This window comes from Oryza glaberrima, chromosome 5, assembly GCF_000147395.1.
Source record: "Oryza glaberrima chromosome 5, OglaRS2, whole genome shotgun sequence".
In the NCBI taxonomy this organism is placed as follows: Eukaryota; Viridiplantae; Streptophyta; class Magnoliopsida; order Poales; family Poaceae; genus Oryza; species Oryza glaberrima.
Window position 1 is genome coordinate 19,690,454 of NC_068330.1, and position 23,656 is coordinate 19,714,109.

The 23,656-nt window shown below is 44.9% G+C and overlaps 4 protein-coding genes across 8 annotated transcripts; 3 read left to right on the top strand and 1 right to left on the bottom strand.

The window, feature by feature from the left end:
- The first annotated feature begins 1,062 nt into the window (after positions 1–1,062).
- LOC127773801 (protein ESMERALDA 1-like) lies at positions 1,063–8,263 on the top strand. Of its 4 annotated transcripts, XR_008017632.1 has the most exons (12): positions 1,063–1,798; positions 2,425–2,488; positions 2,870–2,937; positions 3,062–3,150; positions 3,799–3,996; positions 4,657–4,861; positions 4,931–5,098; positions 5,277–5,444; positions 5,526–5,716; positions 5,828–6,626; positions 6,692–6,872; positions 6,958–8,263. XR_008017632.1 is itself a non-coding variant. In XM_052299978.1 (10 exons), exons 1-10 carry the CDS (start codon positions 1,370–1,372, stop codon positions 5,988–5,990), a joined length of 1,743 nt encoding a protein of 580 aa, XP_052155938.1. In that variant the 5' UTR covers positions 1,063–1,369; the 3' UTR covers positions 5,991–8,263. The 4 variants fall into 4 exon arrangements, 1 of the variants encoding a protein (XP_052155938.1); XR_008017631.1 differs by having other exon boundaries at positions 5,828–6,872; XR_008017633.1 differs by having other exon boundaries at positions 5,828–6,859.
- Positions 8,264–8,284: 21 nt separating this feature from the next.
- Positions 8,285–9,869, top strand: LOC127773803 (fasciclin-like arabinogalactan protein 4). Its single transcript, XM_052299980.1, has one exon. The coding sequence runs from the start codon at positions 8,304–8,306 to the stop codon at positions 9,618–9,620; it is 1,317 nt and encodes a 438-aa protein (XP_052155940.1). The 5' UTR covers positions 8,285–8,303; the 3' UTR covers positions 9,621–9,869.
- Positions 9,870–17,444: 7,575 nt separating this feature from the next.
- On the top strand, positions 17,445–19,408 carry LOC127773226 (60S ribosomal protein L36-3-like). Of its 2 annotated transcripts, none has more exons than XM_052299252.1 (4): positions 17,445–17,522; positions 17,636–17,753; positions 18,440–18,639; positions 19,191–19,408. In XM_052299252.1, the coding sequence occupies exons 2-4, from the start codon at positions 17,652–17,654 to the stop codon at positions 19,228–19,230; spliced, it is 342 nt and encodes a 113-aa protein (XP_052155212.1). In that variant the 5' UTR covers positions 17,445–17,522; positions 17,636–17,651; the 3' UTR covers positions 19,231–19,408. The 2 variants fall into 2 exon arrangements, with proteins under 2 accessions (XP_052155212.1, XP_052155211.1); XM_052299251.1 differs by having other exon boundaries at positions 17,487–17,527.
- Positions 19,409–20,607: 1,199 nt separating this feature from the next.
- LOC127773224 (heat shock 70 kDa protein 4-like) lies at positions 20,608–23,650 on the bottom strand. Its single transcript, XM_052299250.1, has 2 exons — positions 23,327–23,650; positions 20,608–22,526 (listed from the first exon to the last, which is right to left on the bottom strand). The coding sequence occupies exons 1-2, from the start codon at positions 23,535–23,537 to the stop codon at positions 20,797–20,799; spliced, it is 1,941 nt and encodes a 646-aa protein (XP_052155210.1). The 5' UTR covers positions 23,538–23,650; the 3' UTR covers positions 20,608–20,796.
- Between the last annotated feature and the right edge of the window lie 6 nt (positions 23,651–23,656).

The window sequence follows — 23,656 nt, forward strand, 5'->3', positions numbered from 1 at the left end:
CCTTGAGCGGTAGGGCACACAGTTCCCTTTCATGGCTACCTTCATTGCTGACAGTGTCGCGATCAGGCCGTCGCTATCCCCAATCTGCTGACGCGAACAAATAATGCCACGGCTTCTCCGGCTAAAGTCGCATGAACCACAACACACTGTACTTGGCTCGTGATGTGTTTTTTTCCTTCCATTTCCATCGTGTCACCTGATTGCTCTCGAGGCTTTCGTGTGTCTGGTGAGCTTTGGCACAACACGCCAGGCCATTCCTCGCCGTTGAAACGTTGAATACGCCATTTTTTTTTTGGTTGAAACTACAAACAACTAGCTGTCGACAGTTTTTGAGGCTGAAAAACTTTCGATTTTTTTGACCGTGTGATCCGCGCCGTGAGTCGTGTACGTGTGGCTTGCAGGGGCTGGCTCGAACCCAGGACCTCCATCCTGGAAGGCATGCATGCTAGCCACTTGATCTGTCGCATGTTTTTGAGAAGTTAGATGAGTTATATTTTAGTTATACTTCAGTTACACGCTAGATACAATGTAACTACAGTGTAACTACATCGTAACTACTATGTAACTAAAATGTAACTACATTATCATCTCTATATAATTTAGATATATTGTTACATATATTATTTTAATATTTATATACGAGTTACATTATACTTATATACGAAATTATATTGTAATTATACTATAGTTAGATTAGTTCCATACTGTAATTGAAAAGTACACTTAAAATAATTTTAAATTTCAAACTCTTTTTCAGTTTTGCCTATCTTTTTAAACTTCAAACTCTTTTCAATTCGTAATCCACTACGACTTCTAAACTCGAGTGATCATTGATTGAGGAGTTGAGATTCTCTACACGGGGTTTTTCTTTGTTATGTTCTCAATCAGGGTTTAACTTTTCGATTTCAAAGTAAAAATCGTTTCTCACCAGTTTATTAAAATCTGACTGAAAACTAGTAAAAACCAACGATTCTCAATCAACACGGTATGAAAACCGATTAATATATACCGACTCATTTTCACAAACCGATACCTAGCGGTTTCACGGCAAATGACCGACTGATTTTCACGAACCGAAATTCCATCGGTGGTTTCGTGAACCCTCGTAGGCTCGTACCCACTCCGGCCGCGGCGGGCCGAGGCCACCTCGGGCGTCGAGCGGGGGCGGTCACGTGCCGGGCACTCGACTCGCGCCTCCTCCTCCTCCCCCGCTCGCTCTCACCACCGCCACCACCTCGGCTACCTCTCCCGTCTCTCTCGCTCGCGCTCCGCCTCCATTGCTCGCCGCGGGAGCGGGCGATCGCGGGCATCGCGCGCGCCCAAGGGGGCGGGGGATCCCGCCGGCAGGTTCGTCGCGGGAGGCCCCCCGATGCCGGGCCAGACGTACAGCCGCCTCGGCAGCCTCGGCGGCGCGCCGTCCCCGCCGCCGGTGCCACCGGCTGTGGCGGCGGTGGCGTCCCTGCAGCGGGGCGGGGGCGGGAGTGGGAGGAGGACGCCGGGTAAGGGGGGCTCGGCGTCGGCGTCGGCGTCGGCGGCGGCGGGGTGGACGGGGGTCGGGTGCGGCTGCGCGGCGAGGAGGGCGGCGAGGGCGGTGCTCGCGGCGCTGCACCGGAGGCAGGCGGTGTTCCTGTTCGCGCCGCTGCTGTACGTCGCGGCCATGCTGCTGTACATGGGGTCCATCCCGCTCGACGTCGTGCCGCGGATCATCGCGCGCCCGGCGCCCGGGTCGGTGTACCGCAGCCCGCAGCTGTACGCGCGCCTCCGCGCCGACATGGACGCCGACAACTCCACCGACGCGGTCAGTGGCTCCTCCTTTGCAGGTTTACTGCTGTGTGTGTGTATTTCAGTTGCAATGTGGCACAAATGTCTGACCATTATGATGATTAGCTGTGTCTGCTCCTGTAATGTTCGTATTGGTTTGGTGTAGAGAGTGTTTCAGTTAACTGAGATTTTGTTTGCTCTTTCGCAAATTTATGTCGTTGCGAGGTGACAGGGACAGCTAATTTTATATCAAATCTGAAAATGGGCGACTTAAGCTTGCACTAACAAAATTCTCAGCCCTTGCAACTGCAAGGCCATTGATTGCCTGACTAAGAATTGTTTAATTTCTGCTACCCTTCCAGTTGTTCTAAATTGCTCGGTGGGTAGATTGCTCTTCATCAGCTGTCATGAAATGACTGAGTGATGAATCAAATTAGAACTAAGCGGGTGTGTATTCTGTACCCATCTTATATGATGCAATACTTATGCAAAGGATCTTCAGTAAAGCATGTTAGTTAGAGTGGTGTACAAGAACATTCTTTTTCATGTATTTGCAGATGTTTTCCTTTCCTATTTCAAATTAACTGTAGCAATGGTCACTTCTTATTTACTTTTGTGCTATTTCCATCTTTGGTTGTTTCACTCGTACTGATATTTTTCTAGCTTGCAACCCTGTGGAGGTATAAAGGCAGTCTCTGGCGACCTTGCATAAACAATGCTACCAATAGTATGTCATTACTGGACTTAACCTTCTCTTTTCTTTATGGAACAAGACACAATAGATGTTAAAGTTTGCCCATGTTCCTGTTTTCTAAAATTGCTTATTTTTCCTTCGGGAATGTTTTTAATGTAATCCAATGAGTTTTACTTGTTATTTTTCCATAAACATATTACACTTATGATGTCACATAATTGGGTAATTGGGTAACATAGAAAGAGTTAGCTTATGAGGAATTTAGATATTTTTGAACATGTTCAACGCATGATTATATCTCCCTCTTTTTTTGGAAACTTCCATGCCATGTGGGTGGGTGCCTTTTTTACACAATCGAATGCTGACAGTATTTCAGGTTACCACCTTACAATCTTTTTTTTACTTTTTTATTAGGTCTGCCTGAATCAAATGGATACATATATATTGAGGCAAATGGTGGTTTGAATCAACAAAGGACATCGGTAATGCTTCTCCTCAGCAGTTCATTCCTTCCAACAGTTTACATTCGTTCTCGCCATGCCTTTTGTTTGTCTATCTTGAGTTACTCACTTTTGTTTCACTTGTGTTTTTCTTTCTGGTTTTCAGATATGCAATGCAGTTGCTATCGCCGGTTTCTTGAACGCCACTCTTGTTATCCCAAACTTCCATTTCCATAGTATTTGGAGGGATCCCAGGTATTTTCTTATTAGACTTAGCAGTTAGCACGTAAAACTGGCATGACAGAGTTGGACCCTCTCGTGAATTAAAAAATGCCATACACTAATCACCTTCTAATAGCAGAGAATAAAATAATGATTGCATGCATAACAAAGGATGTAGGAGGTGTTAACAGAATGTAAATGCGTGCTTGCATGGTTGTCAACTTGTCACATTGTCATCTGCACTAGTTCTCCCATTCTATGGCTGTATATTCTTAAGATCACATATACAAATTTGTAGATGTGGAGAGTGACTTGTACATGACTGCACAGGTATCACATAAAAAGGCCAAAGTTTGTAATGGTTGTTTCTTAGTTGTCTGTCGTATCAAGTACTGTAAGAGTTATTCTGGCAGTTCTAAAAGTATGTGATTAATCAATTCTAGCAGACACATTGGCTGACTTGTTTGTTGAATGGATGTAGCTTTGGGTCACCTGTTGCAAACTTGCATTCTTATCAAGTTCTTTAACGATCATTGTTTTTTTGGAAATGAATTCAACTGTTCTATACACTTAGTAAACATTGATCTATATGACTGAAGAAAGTAACATCTATGGTTATTAGAAATCGATGTTTATGGTAACAAAAAAAAAACAGTTACTGATATATCCTTTTGGATACAGCACATTCAGCGATATTTATGATGAGGCTCACTTTGTAAAACGTCTTCAAAATGATGTACGAGTAGTTGAAAAGGTGCCTGATTTTATAATGGAGCGATTTGGCCACAATCTTAGCAATGTATTCAATTTCAAGATAAAGGCTTGGTCCCCTATTCAATACTACAAAGATGCTGTTCTTCCTAAGTTGATTGAGGAAAGGTGAGATAGAAACTAATCCAGTTATTTATTTAATGACTTAAACTTACATATGCACCCGATTTTCCCCAATATCCTCACTTGGACCAGGCCGGCCCAATGCCCGCAACATTTTGGACTCACTTGTTTATTATTGTAACATGTAGATTTCGTTTTGTCTTTATAATCTTAGATGTAGTTAACATAACCTCATTATATTATTACTATAAAAAGAGTATAAAACTTAGAGAAACTGCGCTAACAGGGAATCACCAAAGAAAGTTGATTCAGACATCCCACCACATAATTTTGTTTTTACTCAATGTGGTATTGACCTATAATTATTTAGTGTAGAGCATCCTAATATTAACAGTTTTCACTCACCTATAGTGTGTATCATCTCTTTAACCCATATCATTAAATTTGTCCTAGTGGGATTCCAGAATCTTGGATATCAGCCATAGGAGTTTGAGTCACCATTCTAAAGAATGTTAAATTGGTTACAGCTTGATGGCCTGATGCTTCTCTCTACATCTAGATGGATCAATAAATTATGAAATTTGTAGAGTTAATAGCAAAGGACTGTTTCCCTGTTTACGTAGATACGTAGTCAAGATAATGTGGAATTTTTCCTGATGCTGTTTGTTTAAAAAGTGACATCTTTTACTACTATGCAAAGCGCAGGCTCATCAGGATTTCACCCTTTGCGAACCGGCTGTCATTTGATGCCCCTCCAGTTGTTCAACGGTTGAGATGCTTGGCTAATTTTGAAGCTTTAAAATTTTCCAACCCAATTGCGACTCTATCTGAGACCTTAGTCTCTCGAATGAAAGAAAAAAGCACGGCGAGCAATGGGAAATACATCGCGGTGCATCTTCGTTTTGAGGAGGTTGGATTCTTTCCTAGAAGATTTACCTATCTTTAGTAGCAGAGGTATCCACTAACTGTTTCCTTGCAGGATATGGTTGCCTTCTCATGTTGTGTCTATGATGGTGGTGATGAGGAGAAGAAGGAAATGAATGCAGCCAGAGAAATAGGTTGGAGAGGGAAGTTCACTAAGCGAGGACGTGTAATAAGGCCAGGAGTGATAAGAATGAACGGAAAATGTCCACTCACACCTTTGGAGGTACTACCATGTCTAATAGCAGAAATACTGCCCGTAGTGGAGTTTTAGAACTTTTGTCTCAATCTCATTATGCTGCTCCATGCTCTTCTCATTTTCTTTTCACCCATAACGTCAATTTAATATAGGAACACTGCAGGAATTATCAGGAAGATTTACTTGCTTATGTTACAATTTTCAGGTTGGGTTAATGCTTCGTGGAATGGGTTTCAGCAATAATACTGCAATTTTTTTGGCTTCTGGAAAAATTTACAGAGCTGAGAAGAACATGGTTCCTCTTCTTGAAATGTTCCCTCTCCTACAGACAAAAGAAACTTTAGCATCTGCTGAGGAACTTGCTCCATTTAAGGTATTGTGGTAGTTGCAACTTCTCTTTGTGTGGTTCTAGATTTTTTTCTATTCATTACTCTAAAGGATTTGTGGTTGCCAGAATTTCTCCTCGAGGATGGCTGCTATTGACTACAGTGTTTGTGTCCATAGCGATGCTTTTGTGACTACACAAGGTGGGAATTTCCCTCATTTCCTTATGGGTCACAGGAGATACTTGTATGCTGGGCATTCAAGGACAATTAAACCAGACAAAAGAAAACTAGCCATACTATTTGACAATCCACGTATTGGGTATGATGTTGTGCCGTGCATTTACTTTTATGTACTTTTTTTTCAGGCCGTATAGCATTTTCTACGCTATAAACTTCATGTTGATAGTCAATTTTCTCTGTTTCTCTGCAGATGGAAATCATTGAAACGGCACTTGCTTAATATGAGAACACACAGTGATGCTAAGGGGGTTGAAATGAAAAGGCCTATTGAATCCATATACACCTTTCCCTGTCCGAACTGCATGTGTCGCTTGAACAGAACAGAAAATTCTAAACACAATCAAACTAGATAGCATCTCAAGTGCCATTTCAGTGGACTAACTTTATTCTTTCTGGCTTCATGGTATAACTGGTTCTGGTTCATTACTTCAGTGAGCATTACCTTATCACATCATTGTACAGTAACCCATTCTTTTCCGGTGACAGTTTTTTTCTTTGTCCTTGAATCATAGTCCATCCTGGAGCTAAGAACTAACAATACATTTGCTCATTAGCATTCAACAAACAGATCTGACACCTGTAGAGCTGTAGTTGTAGTCAGTGAAATATCAACCAGTTTGATGTAGTACTAACCCTTGTACATGTGTCTAGTTGACAATATGATGTATGATACTATACAAATTTTGAATGGACAACAAGTATTTGTGAATTTGATTTTTGTTTTTTCTATCTTGCTCTAAAAATGGCAGCTACCACCATTTTCCCCCTTTGTGTTCTATAGCTAGGTCTTCTCCTCTGTTGCAACTTTGTCTGACACTGCACTATTTTCAACTGAAATAGCAAGATGCTCTACTTGATTATCTCTCATGTTGACCCAAAAATACTATCATCTCACTTTTATATACTTGTCAAGCTGCTTGGTGATGAGAATCTCTGAAAGATTACCCCAATTGATCAAGTTTTTATCATCTGTTCATCTTCTGCACAAGGTAAACCATTCCTTCCTTGTTTGTACATGTATTCTGAATACTTCATTGAGTTCATTCTGTTGTAGTAGGACCGAACATTTAACTTTGGCAGAGCCAGCAGCAGGCTTTGGTCACTGAAGTCTGAAGGTGGCTCACATGCAAGACCGTTGGTGAGCAATGGGAATCTGGGTCTGACGAATACTCGTTCATATTAAACGACAAGTCTTGACGAAATGAAGCCAGTCTGCCTGCCAGTGAGCTCAACATGTCTGATTTTAGCTTCCCTTTTCTTTTTTTTTCCCTTAAAAATGGCAGATTTAGAGGAACCCTTTTCATCGTCCTTTCTTATCAGCATCCTATTTTTGGGGAGGCGCATAGTTCATGGAGGTACTCCCAACAAGGCTCGCTGTGCTCAGGCTTATCCGAATGATGCATTTGGCTACGCCCGCCTTCATGGTGAGAAAAAAAGGTTTTCCTTTCCTCTTGCCTTTCACGTGCTCTGTTTCGTCCCCCCAAAGAAATCTCTCTATCGGCAGACAAACAACTGAAGCCTGCATTAAAAAGAGCAAAAATCATTAGCCAAAACTATTCTTCCTAGGTGCCTTTTTCCAAAATGAATTTAGTCTAGATCTCATGCAAGTACTGATCTACAGGTCCTGGGCAGTTTAATGAAGGCGTTCTGGCTCTTTTTTTTTTTCTTTTTACCTGCCCTCTATTGGGCTTAGATGTTTGATGTTTCGTTACATAAGATAGTGGGTAAGAAATGGAATCCGCTCTTCATGAAACACAAACTGCAATAGCAAATAGGAGACGGATTTTTTGTCTTGCACTCTTACCTGATTCTTGATTCTTCCATGTAGAATGCGCGGCATAATCTGATTAGGGATAATTACTACTCCCATTGCTTGCTTTCCTCGACACACTCTTCAAAGAGAACAAAGCATTTTTACCGTAAAGCTGCACTTTTGCATCATTTTGCCTGCATTCTTATGTCCGTCCCATGTTATGTAATCACCAATCAGACCCACAAAAGATTCTCCTTTCTACTAGTTGTCCAGAAATGACGCAGTCCTCAACTAGTTCTTGCTCTTTTCTCGACGTCATCCGATGGCCATGGAGGTGGCGGAGCTGCTGAATGCCTGAACCGGATCAGGCCATGTCCGGATTTAGTAAAACCGAACAGTGAGCCTACCATTTTCATACAGAAGCGAGTAAAACGACCCAACTAACACGCCTACCTGTCAGTGGGCCCACCCCGCACTGGACCCACCTATCAATACCAAACCTTTTCGCCCAAAAAAAAAGAAAAGAAAAACCTGCGTCGAGGCTGGCTGGCGCTCGTCGCTGCTACTACAGGCCAAGCCACCCACCCACGCCCCGACGCCATTAATTTCCCCAAAGCACAAATCACAACACGCGGCACGAAAACTTTGCACTGAAATCGATTCGAGAAAACAATAAATCTAAACAGAAAAAACCTATTGATTTATTTTCTTCGTGAAAAAATATAGAGCCAAAAAAAATAAAATACTCCTTTCCGCTCGGCTCGGGTCACCTCCCCACATCACCCAACACGAGCTCACCACCACCACCACCACCTCACTCCCCCCTCCCCCACTCTTCCCGAGTCGGTCAGTATAGTGAGCTGAGCTCCCCTCCCCCCCCCCCCCCCCCCCCCACACCCACTGTGGCGGCGAGATGCGGGGACGACAGATCCCTCCTCCCACCGCCGCCGCCTCCTCCCGCGTCGTCGTCGCGGCGGTGGCCGCGCTGCTGCTCGCCGCGGCGCTCCAGCCGCTGCCGGTCGCGTCCGGGGTGGACGTGGCGGCGGTGCTCGCGGCGTTCCCGGACCTCGCCGGCTTCGCGCGGCTGCTCGCGTCCAGCCCGGTGGCCAGGGAGCTCGCGGGACGGTCGTCGCTGACGCTGCTGGCCGTGCCGAACGGGAACCTCCCCCAGTCGCCGTCTGCGTACGCCGCGGCGTCCGGGGCCGACCTCGCCGACGTGCTCCGCTACCACGTCCTGCTCGAGTACCTCGCCCCCGCCGACCTCCGCCGCCTGCCGGCATCCGGGAAGCTGGTCACCACGCTGTTCCAGACCACCGGCCGCGCCCCCGCCGACCTCGGCGCCGTCAACGTCACCGCCGCGGGGCCGTCCCTCGCCGTCGTCCGCTCGCCGGCGCCGTTCCCGGGGTCGAACGCCACCGTGCTCGGCGCCATCACCGCCGTGCCGTACAACCTGAGCGTGCTCGCCGTGGACGGCCTCATCGTGCCGTCCGGGTTCGACCTCGCGGCGTCGGAGTCGCGGCCCCCCGCCGCCGTCAACATCACCAAGGTCCTAGCCGACGCGCGGGCCTTCAACGTGGCGGCGTCCATGCTGGAGGCCTCCGGCGTGGCGGACGAGTTCGAGGCCGACGAGCGCGGCGCCGGCATCACGGTGTTCGCCCCCACCGACGACGCCTTCGCCGGCCTCCCTGCCGGCGACCGCCTCCAGTCCCTCCCCGCCGAGCGAAAGGCCGTCGTGCTCCGCTTCCACGTCCTCCACTCCTACTACCCGCTCGGCTCCCTCGAGTCCATCGTCAACCCCGTCCAGCCCACGCTCGCCACCGAGTTCACCCAGGCCGGGCGCTTCACCCTCAACATCACACGCGCCAACGGCTCCGTCGCCATCGACACCGGCGTCGTGCAGGCGACCATCACACGCACGGTGTTCGACCAGAACCCCGTCGCCGTGTTCGCCGTCTCCAAGGTGCTCCTCCCGAAGGAAATGTTCAGCCGCAGCGACTCCGCCATCGTCGCCGTCGCCTCGGCGCCCCCGCCGGCCGCGCTGCCGGCGGAATCACCCGAGAGCGCGCCGACAAAGCTATCGTCGCCGCCGGCGCTGCGCGACACCACCGGCAACGCGAACCACACGGCGGCGGTGGCGGCTGCAGCGGCGACGACGAAACCGACAATTGGCCGGTGGTGTATAGCATTGTTGTATCTACTACTACTACCACTACTGCTACCTCTGGTATGAGATCCGGTTCGTTTGCTTGTCCATTACCATCCTTGTTGAGCTCGAATTTTTGCTTTTCTTTTTTCTTTTCTTTTTTTTTTGTTATAACCTGTACACTGGGGAAGGGGAGAAGTTTGAGAAGAGGTGAATTCAGATTGAGCTGCAAAGCAGCATTATTATTATTTTTTTCGCTTTCTTTTTTTCTTTTTGTTCTTACCAGCTGCTTCATGTTGGCAAAAGGGAAATAATAGTACTAGTAATATACCATCCTGTAAAGATCCAATCGATTCCATGTTCATGTTGTGCCTGATGGCTGATGCTTCATCAAATTCATCCCCATCTTTGCTTGGAAGATTTGCATGGGGTTGGGGGAAGAAGGTGGTGAAGTGACCGGGGAGGTGAGGGGAGAGGAGAGGAGGAGGGTGGGGGGTGGCAGTGAGCTGGCTGGGTAGGGGACGCCGCGGCCGTCAGGCCGGCGTCAGCGCTGCCCCGTTAGATTCGATCGCCTTTTTTTTCCCCTCTGCTCGCGTCGTCGCGCTGGCCCTTCCCTTGCCCTTCTGGCACTTGTTGCGTCTGCTTCTTGTCTCCCTGCCACGTCACCGCCCGGCAGGAATTCCACCAGAGCTGATAGCCCCAGGAAGCTGATCGGACGGCTGAGATGCAACCCTGGTAGTAGTACTCGCGTGCATCTTCTTGTGAAACGTGTGCACTCTTCAGCTGTTAATGTAAGCTGTGAACCTGTAATTTAGTAGTAAGAGATACTACCTCCGTTCTAAAATAAGTTTATTTTCACACATATCATGTATATACTAATATATACTGATATAAAATAAAAAATAGAATATTTCTACTTCATCAAATCCCAATTCAATTATTCATTATTTTATCTACTTCGAATACAACTAGTCACTTAGTTGTGCTTTGCGGCGTCAGCATAACCTACCTATATAATTAGGCCATTGATCATGACATTAATTGAAGGTACCGGTTTTGTAAGTATGTTAATTTCTTCGTTCTCAAATGTACTCCATTAATTCTTATATATAAGTATTTCTAGTTTTTTTAGTAAAGAGTAAGATTAAGGAGGAATGATTTGTTTCAATCACTTACTACCAAAATTTGAACTGCTCCAATTGGCTCTTTCCGAACATCTGATTGGCTAAACATTTGGCTAAAAATGTTTAGATATGCATTGAAATTTGTTTCCTATAAATGCTTATATTTGTATATAAAATTTGAATGATAGAAAATACTTATTTTGGGAATAATGTAGTAGCTAGAGATGTAAATGGTGGAATGTTGTAATTGATTGACATTAAAAAGAAGGCGAAGAAATTAAATAGGATATGACTATGTTGGTTAAGATGAGGGAGTAGATGTAGAAATAGCTATATTTTACGATAAATTTTGAATGTTAAAGGCACCTATATTTTAGAACGGAGACATCAAAAAACATTTAATGCTCCTAAGTCTAGGGTGTATGTGTGTGTTCATAGGGATTGTTTTAAAATAAAATTGGTAATAGCGGATGCTGCTTAGCTGTTGTGTGTTGCTCCAATACCAAGCAAAACAAGTGTATAACAGAGTATTTACATGTACACTCTTGTACATTATCGATATAAACCTGCATATAAATTCAATATAAATTTATGGCTAAGGCTTCATATTTTTTCCTTTATTTAGTCATGAAATTAATTAAGCAAACGTATATATAGTGTAAAAAGACTTCTTTTTAAACAGCGGTATTAAAAAGACTAAGTACATGTCTGCTTTTTGAGATCTTTAGTCTGGGAGCATCCGGATTGGTCCAACATGTTTCCATTATCATATATGAGCATGATGATCCAACGGTGCATTTTTTTAGTTACCAGTTCATCTAATGGTCCTTACCATTGTAGATGATGATGTGGGTCATCCTCCTTTCAGAAAGCTTGTTGCTTTCATATATTTAGACTATCGCTATTCCATGAATTTCGATGCAATGATTACTTTAAAAATGAATTTATTTTAGATAAATGAAACGGGCTAAAATTGAACTCATTACGGAAGGGAGGTAGTATTTACAGTACTTATCCTAAAGCAATGTGTTCCAAGTAGTCAAGGGGGGCCCTAACATAGTCAGTCGATGTTACTCTACGTACCAGCGAGTATGTGTTTGCCTAACATCCGTGAAGACAAGATGCTTCTTGGTTCAGTGTGAGCTGGTGATGTTTTGGGTCCATTCGCCGTGAAATGTCGCGTGGTGGCGCGAGAAGACTTGTAGCCTTGCAGTCTTGCGAGGGTTCGCGCCCGGGCAGTGCATATGCGTGCTGTGCCCCCCCCCCCCCCCCCCCCCCCCCCTCCGCTTTGCCGGCGTTTGCCAGCCTCGCATGTGCTCTGCTTTCAGGCACCGGCTGACTGGTAGTGCCCAACCCTAATTTAGGACCCTTTTGAATAGGAGGAATGAAAAAAAAAAGGAATAAGAAAAACGTATAATTCTGATAGGAATGTAAATACTTCACATAGAATTACAAAATACATAAAAAAACACATAAATGACCGTTTGATTGAACCGCATGAAAAACGTAAGAATAAGATGAGAGATATAGAAGGAAAATTTTCAAAAGGTTAGAGCACTTGCTAAGTTCCCTCCAATATTCTTTAGATGATTGTCCATTCTATAGGAATTTCGTTGGATAGAATAGGATTCAATCCTTTGCTTTAAAGTCCTTCATAGAAAATTTTTCTACAGGATTAAAATCCTCAAAATTTATATGTTTTTCCTACAAATCAAAGGCCCTAATACTGATGGTTTATGATCTCAGGGTTCAGAAACCTGAAAACCCCATGCCAATTGATGGAACACAATTTGTGGCGTGTCTATTGAAGTTGTCAAGTTGAGTGAATTCCGTGTATCTCGAAATTTTACCCAAAAAGTTACTACTAGTAGCTAGCTAATGGGTAAAGGCGGACGATTCATTTAGCTCATTTGGAGTTCAACGCTCCTCACGTAGAGGTTCCCAAGTTGTAAGTGGACTGTAGTTGTTTTTCATTTACAAGTTGTAAGTGTACATTATTTTATTTAATTGCGCTGGTCAATATTCAAAATGGAGAACTCTGGTTTGATATCACATTGTGATACATTCTTCGATCGAAAAGCTTAAACCGATGAGCTAATATTGACAAATCAATCATACTTGTTAGGAATGGAGGAGATTTTGTAGAATTTTCACATCGATCAGTAATGAAAAAAAGGGAAGGTATACGCAGTTCAGACCTTTCTCTTTTGCCAACGAGTTCTCGCGGTGATTAGTACTTTTATTTCATGATATATGTATCCTCGCTGCACGTAGGAGGCCTCATTTGGAACGTGGAATTTGAGAGAATTTTTGCGGTAGTTTAATTTATCATATACTCCCTTCATCTAAAATGAATCGACAATGTATCTAAACAAAAAGAATCACATCCTCTTCTAGATTGATTTTTTTTTAAGGACGGTGGAGTACTCCAGTGCAGCAAAATCCATGTGTTCTAAAGCAGCTTCGAATCTGTTTTACTGGAGGTTTCCATGACCGTTGAGATTGTTGAATTGAGGTGTACGGGTATGTAATGTTCGTTCTTCATTTCTTTCCAGACAAGAAGACTACGGTGCAGTTATCACTGTCCAGTCCTCACCTCGCTGCACAACAGTAAGTGTCCTGTTCAGCACTGTTCTATCACGTCTGTGAGGCTGCTTTTCTCGTACTACAAACCGATCCGAGGTGCAGTTGACATTAGCACTGCCATGCCACGCCACGCAAGATGCGACTCCGATACGCGTCCTCATAAACAGAAGGGTGAATAACCAAATATGACCTTGAACTTTCACTTAATGATCAATTTAGTCCTTCACATTTCGTATTGTCCAAATAAGTCCCTAAACTTTATTATGTGATTTGATATAGTCCTTGGACCCACTAAAAATGCCACGTGTGCATGCCACATCACCTGCGCATGCAAATTCAACATTTAAAATGTCCATTTTACCCTTACATTCTCCATAGGAAATAAATAAAAAATAACTAAGAAAAAAAAAAGACATTTAGCCATTGGAAAAACGATGTTGCATTCGTAACTTAAGACTGTGGCATTTTCCTTTTGTTTTATGATTGCTTTCTTCATGTTTTTCCCATTGTTATTTTTCTTTTTTCTGTAGAAAATGTAAGGGCAAGATGGATATTTAAATGTTGACTGTACATGCATGAATGATGTGGTATGTCCATGTGGTGTTTTAAGTGGGTCCAAATACTATATTAAGCCACATGATAATCTTAAGGGATTTGTTTAAACAATGTAAAACATCAAGGACTAATTTGACCCATGAACAAAAGTTCAAGGACTAGATTAGCTATTCACCCTAAACAGAAGTCAAAACATACGTACATATACATCCATGGATACGTACATACCAGGGCGGATCCAGGAACAATTTTTGAGGGGGCTCAGTTACACAGTTTCTTCAATCTCTAACCATTTAGAGACGCTTAGTTTATCATTCATAATGAAAAATCGAAGGGGTGCTCCGGGGTATCACGTTGGATCCGCCCCTGCGTAACTTTCTCCATCCAAAAAAAAAACTCAATCTAGGAGGGGTCGACAACGAATTTAGACAATCCTTTATACAGATTCGTTGTTCTAAGAGAGCTGGTTGAGTTTATTTTATGGAGGAAGTACATGCGTATATACGCCCATGTCCATATATGATATACGGCTTATTTGGGCTTTCTCGTGCTTAGTTTTAGCTGGGAGCTATCCTGGGAAGCCATCGCAATTGGGCAAGTACGACTGCACGGGGTGCAGCCTTGCAGGTTTACCCTCTATCTCAAAATAAATTCATTAACGTATTTCTATATCCAACGTTTGACTATTCTTTTAAAAAAACTTATAAAAAATTTAAAAATTAAGTCACGTATAAAATACTATTTATATTTTATCATATAATAACAATCAAAATATCGGTCATAAATTTTCTTTAAATAAGACAGCCAGTAAAGAACACATAAACCTACTAACGGAGAGTGTTTTTTTTTCTCATATGGGTGGTCACGTGGTGTATAGGGCCAAAGCCGGTGCCATCATAATAATTGTACTACTGGATTATAAACAGCTAGCGTACACCATGTCTCGCTCACGAAATGATTAGGGGTTCACAGCTCAAACCCAGCGGCCTACTACTACACCAGTGATGGGAAACAGTGGTTAGTGTTAATGGGGATGACTAGTAGTCAGTCCGTGCCTACTGATCAGTACCACTGTTACTACTGTGTGCCCGTAAACAAGAAGAGTAGTGCCAAAGGATATTGCTGGTCAGTTGCAGGTAAGCATAGGCATATTGTGCAGTGGTATACTTGATGCTTGCGAGTTGCAACAGATTGTTCGCTCTTTTGTCTGTCTCTCCGTTTCTCTGGGGGTAGAACGGACGCTAATCCTGAAACAGCATTTTTTTTGTACCGAGCACAGATGTTTAAGTACACGTTCCGACGCTGGAAAACCATAGTTGAAACAGCACAGATGTTTTAAGTTCACTTCTTGATTCCACCGAGCTACCAAGTCACGTAATCCAAAAAGATAGTCGGTTGAGAACTTGAGAATCTATATGGCTAATATAGATGTTTGATTTTAGAGAAAATTCTATGTATGCCCATGATACATTGCTCAATTCCTTTTATGTTTCTGAATTTTGCTCATTCCTTACATACCATTTAAATTTAGTTTGAACCCCTTCCGTTTAGTTAACCGTTAAATTCTCAGTGAAAAACTATTTTGCTCTTTGATATGAAGAAACATGTATAAATTTATGAAATATGCTATTGGAGTATAGAATTTTTTTTATGAGACTTATTTCTATGAATTTGTTGTTCGAGATATTGTTTACTATAAAATTTAGTTTTAGATATAAAATAAAATAATTATAACTATTTTTTAATTTTTAAATTGTATAAGTAAGCATATTTTTGTTGATGGTGATACTGCAGCATATTTTTTATAAGACAAATCTATTTATTTGCTACATAAACAATTTTTAGTAGCTAATAAATAAATATTTATAGTGTCTTATCTACGTTTTTGTCGTAAATCATAATTACAGTACTCGATAAATTTACATGTTTCTTCATACCCAATAGCAAAATGGACTTTTTGATAAGAATTCAATAGTCAACTTATGATCGACTAATGAAACAGGTATGGAAAAGATGCAAACTAAAATTCATAGGTACATAAGAAAATAAGCAAAACTCCAGGGCACAAAAGAGATTGGGTAAAATTTCAGGTACACGTGAGATTTTCTCTTGATTTTACGCCCAATCATGTGGCCTTAAGCAGTTAAGCACCTCACATTGAACCGTAGTGATTTGACGGCCCATCAATGACGTACAAAGGCCTTTGCTCGAGGAAAGCTCAACGAGAAAGCCCAGTTCATATTTCCCTTCCCCTAATCAACAGGTGGCCCACCTCTCTAATGTCCCAAAAAGTAAAAAGTCTATTTTGCCTCTCTCATCTCTTCCTCCAAGCTTGAATAGCCTCCTTCAACCGTAAAACCAGAAATAACCTCCCCTATCATTGAAAATTAGTGCAAATCAACTCCTTCGATGGTTTGCGGAGCGCTTTTTTTTTTATGTGGCAGGCTGACCACGGATGACTCGCTAAGTTAGTGGGTGGGGCCCACACTTCAGGACTCTGTCTTCTTCCTATGCGGGTAAATCAAGGAGGTGGGTTGTGTGGGATCCACCAGTCAGCTCTGCATCTGCTTCTTCTACTTCTCTTCTTTCCTCCTCCTCTTTCCACCCCAAGCGTGAACATGTGGCACGGTGGTGGGAACACGAAAAGGACAAGAGCGATGAGCAATATGGGTCTTAGAGAAGAGGCCCCCGAATTGGCAAAGAGAGGTGGTTGGTGGAGTAGGGCTCGGTGGGGACGAATTGACCCATCGGGAGGGAGGGCGTGGTTACAATGCGTTCCTCACTAACCCACAAAGTGCATCCGCGTCGCGCATATAGGAGAGAGCAACGACGAGATCACGTCCAAGTACGTGCCGCTTATCCGGTGCTATCAAAGCAGTAGCGTAGAGTGCCTCTTCCCGAACACTCACGTCCTACCCTTGGGCGTCGCGGGAAGGCGATATCCCCATCGACCCAGGCATCAAACCGTGGGTGCGCCTCTACTTCCCCCGACCTTGATGGTTGCGGCGGCGAGAAGAAGCTACTGCCCATTGTCTTGTACCTTCATAGCGACAACCTCATCATCGGCTCGCCCATGGATGCACTATAGCACTGGTTTGCCAACTGCCTCTACTCCTGACGGTGTGTCCTCGTGTTGTTAGTTAATTACTACCTCACGCCGGAGCACCCCGCCTGTTACGACAACATGTGGTCCGCCCTACGATGGGCCGTCGCCACCACCACCGAATCTGCAAAGTGTCGACCCGTTGCTCCACAACCATGCAGGGGGGTGGGTTATCGTGCTCGGATATAATGCCGATAGTGGTATGCTGGACTCATACTTCATATCGGCCAAGGAGGACGACGACAAGGCGAAGACCGCGTGGTTGAGGGGCAAACTAGAAGAGAGGATAGTCCCTAACATGTGGGCCTTACCTGCTGACTCAGCGAATCAACCATGATTGCCTTGCATTGGTTTTCGAAGATAGGAGAGGCGTTACACCAGGTTTTGTGGTTAAGAGAGATGATTCAACGAGAAGGAAGAGATAACGGAGGTAATATAGACTTATTCCATCCCAAAATAAAATGAAAAACACAAGGAAATCACATTGCACAAGCCCACAACAAAGGCCCATTTAGCCCAGCCCGTCTATCACCCTGGATACCGCGACGCGGCGCGCGCCTATATAAGAGCACTCCTCCGCTAGGGTTTCCTCCCTAGTCGCCGCCGCTTCATTTCTCCCAGGTAAGGTAAGCCAACCGCCGCCGCCACCACCTCCGCCTCCGATCTGAAACCCTAGCCTCTCTCCTCCCTCGGCGCCGCTCACGTAGATCTTCTCCCGCTGCTTGTTTGTGCAGGAAAAAGGGCTCCCCGATGGCGCCGTCGCAGCCGAAGTCCGGGCTCTTCGTGGGCATCAACAAGGGCCACGTCGTCACCAAGCGCGAGCTGCCGCCTCGCCCGTCCGACCGCAAGGGGGTAAGCGCCTCTGATCCCGTGGCACGAGCTGTTTCAGCCCGACGAGCTGGGCGGTGATGCTTGTCCGTGTTTGATCTGTGTGGATTTAGTGCGTCGCTTCGTTTCTCTCCGTTGATTCGTGTTGTAGGTCGAGATTTTTGCATGGATCCTATGTATGCTGCAGAGGGCGTGATGCCTGCTAGTATTGACTGATATAGTAGACCCCTCAACCTTCTCAATCCTAGTATGCATTTCATTTCTGTCTTTTTTTCCAGTTTGTATTTAGAAATGGCGGTGGTACTGTATTTTTTCCCCTTGTACTATTCTTGCTTTGCCTTTGTATTTGTGGGGGAGCAAGTTTTTTTTAATTTCAGCAATTAGTCTACATGTGTATGCCTAGATATTCATTGAAATGATGGGAATAGTGGTTTTAGTTCGTTATTCTCACAGCTGACAAGATATTGTTTGCCATGTTTCTGTGTGTGAAGTCATGCTTCTGTATCAACAGAATTTCCTCTCTGAGGTATCCAAGGTGCACTTGTGTTATTTTTTTTGTTTGCATTACATAAAACCTAGGGTTGCTATTTTTCTATTATATGTTGTTTGGTTCAATGATTTGATCCTGCTTTATATTATCTGCTTTGCAGTTTACTGGCCATTATTTCCTATTGCATTTGCACTTACCTTGTTGGCATGTTAATTTGCAGAAATCCACCAAGAGGGTGACCTTTGTCAGGAACTTGATCAGGGAGGTTGCTGGATTTGCTCCCTATGAGAAGCGTATCACTGAGCTTCTCAAAGTTGGCAAGGACAAGCGTGCACTGAAGGTGGCAAAGAGAAAGCTTGGCACCCACAAGAGGGCCAAGAAGAAGAGAGAGGAGATGGCTGGTGTCCTCAGGAAGATGAGGTGTGTAATCTTCCAGCCTTGATAAAAACACCTGTTATTATTCTATTGGTTACCTTGTCTTCCGTTGCAATTGAATTTGTGCCTATTAATATTGTTTGAACTAGTTTAGTTGTAATTGTTAGTTTGTAGTTTATTATCAGAACTGTGCTACCATTTGTTTTATTTATTCTATATTGTTTAGTGTCTTTGTATGTGTGTTTTTTCAAAAGGTAGTGTTCATTTGTGATTATAAGTACAAATTTCTTGTATTGCGCAGGAAATAATAAATCATATGTAACATAATTGGACCTGTCGTGTGCCTTAAACAAAGAATGAATGTTAAGGCACAGTACAGATTATTGCTTAGATATACTATATGTTTTAGGAAGGATCACTTTTGTATGTGTACAGTTCATTGTTTATCATTTTATAATGGTATTATAAAGTTGACAAACTTAAATTCATGAAAATGAAACATTGGGGATGAGTTTTAACAGTATTGGTACAATTATATTTTCTTTAGCCTTGTACTTTGTTTTCAATTTAAACTAACTTTCTTTTGTGATTTGCAGGTCTGGTGGCGGTCACGCTCACACCGAGAAGAAGAAATAGAGTATCTCCAAGTTCATGAAGTCCATGGCAATATTGTCTTGTTGAGTTTACTCTTGTAGAACCCTACTACTAGAATTGGCACTCTATTATCCAGCTAAACATCATGGTGTTAGTTCTGTGTTAAAAACCTCCTGTCTTGTGTTTTTGATCCTTTCAATGCATGGTTTGCCACCTTAAATTTGCTTGATTAGTTACTTTTGCCGCTGGTACTGATGCGCTGAGGGCGACATGCTTGGGGACTATACTCCCCAGTCTTTATTTTGCAGCTTAGGGTGTATTTCGCTTGCAGCGTCGTGCTGGATCCAATCTTTATTTTCGCGATTACACTTTTTTGGATGGGCTCACCTCGTAAGCATAGTTTAAATCTTAAAAGAAAGTGATGATACTCGAATGTATTGGTCATAAGAAAGTTAAATGTTGGTACTCGAACGTATCATTCGTACTCCCTAGTTAGCTGTTTAATGCTTTGCTTGTTCATTTGGCCTGGCCGTATCCGTGCACATTCGTCCCTTGTTGGCTTTAGCCTGCTCGATTCGCTTATTTAATCGGATAATGTTGGTGGCTGTGATAACATTCAGCCTGTTCATGGGGGTTTGTGAGTGACCAGAAATGTGTACATTTCTTAAAAACAGGGTTTGTGGTATCCCTAGTGCAAAACTCAATATTGCGATTGTTACAAGGTATCTTGTGTTTTAAGACAATTTTTCAATAAGAACGAACAACATAACCCCCTGTTAACACCCTGTTAATATGACGCGTTGACCGATTAATGTACACAAGCTAATTGATAATTGACACCCGAATGCAACTAGTGTACAGTACTGAAATATCTCATACGTTGATAAATGGTACGTTAGTCACAAATGATTCCATAAGCATGTTTTTGTGTTCAACAAAACATTTTGCCTCGTAGGTTTCACGAACGGAGGTAGTATTGAAATTTTCTCGATGAAAAAATGAGTTCAATCTCGATAAACTGACCATTTAGGACTTACTCCATTCCATATTTCACGTTAAAATTAGAAGTTTGATTAAAATTGAAATGATGTGACAGAAAAGTAAAATTAGAAGTTTGATTAAAATTGAAATGATGTGACAGAAAAGTTAAAAGTTTATGTGTAGGAAAGTTTTAATGTGATGAAAAAGTTGAAAGTTCGAAGAAAAATTTTAGAACTAAACTCGGCCATTTGCAAAATTTACACTGGCTTTAAGTAAATTAACATTTGCAAAACTTACGAACGACTGGGCAACATAAAATATCTGATTGCTCTTATAGCGAGATCAAAGCTGTCGAAGGAGAGACCCGTTTGGCCGAGAGTCGAGCATTGCACAGATAAAAAAAGAAAGAACGGAGCAAAACAGAGTTACTCACAATAATTAACTAAGAATGCATCGCCATATCCAAAAGCTGTTCAGATGAAAGTTCCAAACCACAGGTAAACCACAGCGTTCCTCCCCCACAACTCACTTAATTTCTACCAGAAGCAACGACGATACGACAGAGCAAGCCACATCCAAAAGAGACGATGGCAGAAAGAACATCGTGAGCGGCAACCATGGAGCAGTTTAGTCGACCTCCTCGATCTTGGGGCCTGCGCCGCTGCCGCCCGCCGGCGCGTCCTCGTCCATGCCTCCGGCCATGTCGGCGCCGGCGCCCTGGTACATCTTGGCGATGATCGGGTTGCAGATGCCCTCCAGCTCCTTCATCTTGTCCTCGAACTCGTCGGCCTCGGCGAGCTGGTTGGTGTCGAGCCAGCTGATGGCGCCATCGATGGCGTCCTCGATCCTCTTCTTGTCGTCGGCGGCGAGCTTGGAGGCGATCTTCTCGTCCTTGATGGTGTTGCGCATGTTGTAGGCGTAGTTCTCGAGGGCGTTCTTGGCGTCCACCTTCTTCTTGTGCTCCTCGTCCTCGGCCTTGTACTTCTCCGCCTCCTGCACCATCTTCTCGATCTCCTCCTTGCTCAGCCGCCCCTTGTCGTTGGTGATGGTGATCTTGTTCTTCTGCCCCGTCGTCTTGTCCTCCGCGGACACGTTCAGGATGCCGTTGGCGTCGATGTCGAAGCAGACGTTGATCTGGGGCACGCCGCGCGGCGCCGGTGGGATGCCGGAGAGCTCGAACTTGCCGAGGAGGTTGTTGTCCTTGGTCCTGGCGCGCTCGCCCTCGTACACCTGGATCAGGACGCCGGGCTGGTTGTCGGAGTAGGTGGAGAAGACCTGCTCCTTCTTGGTCGGGATGGTGGTGTTCCTCGGGATGAGCACGGTCATGACGCCGCCGGCGGTCTCGAGGCCGAGGGACAGCGGGGTGACGTCGAGCAGGAGCAGGTCCTGCACCTTCTCGTTGCCCTCGCCGCTCAGGATGGCGGCCTGGACGGCGGCGCCGTACGCCACGGCCTCGTCGGGGTTGATGCTCTTGCAGAGCTCCTTGCCGTTGAAGAAGTCCTGGAGCAGCTGCTGCACCTTGGGAATGCGGGTGGAGCCGCCGACGAGCACGACGTCGTGCACGCTGCTCTTGTCCATCTTGGCGTCGCGGAGGCACTTCTCCACGGGCTCCATGCACTTGCGGAACAGGTCCATGTTGAGCTCCTCGAACCGCGCCCTGGTGATCGTCGTGTAGAAGTCGATGCCCTCGTACAGCGAGTCGATCTCAATGGTGGTCTGCGCCGTCGACGACAGCGTGCGCTTGGCGCGCTCGCACGCCGTCCTGAGCCGCCGCAGCGCGCGCGGGTTGCCGCTGATGTCCTTCTTGTTCTTGCGCTTGAACTCCTGCACGAAGTGGTTCACCATGCGGTTGTCGAAGTCCTCGCCGCCGAGGTGGGTGTCGCCGGCGGTGGCCTTGACCTCGAAGATGCCCTCCTCGATGGTGAGCAGCGACACGTCGAACGTGCCGCCGCCGAGGTCAAAGATGAGCACGTTCTTCTCGCCGCTGCTCGTCGCCTTCTTGTCGAGGCCGTACGCGATGGCGGCGGCGGTGGGCTCGTTGATGATGCGCATCACGTTGAGCCCGGCGATGACGCCGGCGTCCTTGGTGGCCTGCCTCTGCGAGTCGTTGAAGTAGGCCGGGACGGTGACCACGGCGTTCTTGATGGACGAGCCGAGGTAGGCCTCCGCGATCTCCCTCATCTTGATCAGCACCATGGACGAGATCTCCTCCGCGGCGAACTGCTTCTCCTCGCCCTTGTACTGGACGACGATCATCGGCTTGTCGCCGGGGCCAGGCACCACCTTGAACGGCCATAGCTTCATGTCACTCTGCACGGACGGGTCGGAGAACCTCCTACCAATCAACCGCTTCGCATCTGCGTTTGAGATTGAGAAAAATCGCAACACCAGTGAGTTCGATTGCTCCATCGATTCAGCAGAAAATTTCAAATCAACAAAGCAAATACAATGGTCCAACTGTTCAACTAGCATTTATTATCAAAATTCCACACAGCACTACAGCAGTGAGACTCAATCTTCACTAAATATATAAAAGAAAACATAATCTCCAATGAGTTCGATTGGTCCATTGATTCAGCAGAAAATTCCAAATCTAATCTACTAAAGTAAATCCAAGAAGCAAACATAATCTCCATCTATTTTAGTGGCATTCATCAAAATTCTACACAGCAGTGAGACCCAAATCTTCACTAAATAAAAAGCACGATTTCGATTTGGTCGAGAAACTGTTCATATACTATTCCAGTGGACCTAACAACATGCCTGTGCACAATGAACCAAAGCAAAATTGACATATTAACTCCTTTGGGAATTGGCACGAGCAGTAAGCAAGTAAAATTGATCTGTAACATATGCTCAACTTTTAGCTACGCGTGAACAAATCGCAGAACCTCTCCTAACACATCTATTCAGAAGAAGAAACCACGGAGTTGCAGAACTGATTCCATAGCTACTCCAACCCATACAGATTACAGAGGACAGAAACATAATTACCAGAGGACACTAGAACAGGGCATCATATTCTCATCGATCTAGTACACTCTTTTACACATCCAAAACTAAAAAACCACGGTGCAGATCGCGTTCACAGTCACAACCGGCGCAAGCAAAAGTGGAAGCAGGGAGAGGGAGGGAGGGAGGATGCAGGGTAACGTACCGAAGACGGTGTTGGTTGGGTTCATGGCGACCTGGTTCTTGGCGGCGTCGCCGATGAGCCGCTCGGTGTCGGTGAAGGCGACGTACGACGGCGTGGTCCGGTTCCCCTGGTCGTTGGCGATGATCTCCACGCGGTCGTGCTGCCACACGCCCACGCACGAGTAGGTCGTCCCCAGGTCGATCCCGATCGCCGGCCCTTCCCCCTTCGCCATCTCCTCCTCCTCCTCCCTCTCCAAAAACCTCGCGGAATCGAAAGCGAATAATCGCAAACGCGCGCTCTCGGATTGGATTGCTTGCTGCTGCGTGGGAATTTCTCTCTCTTTCTGATTTC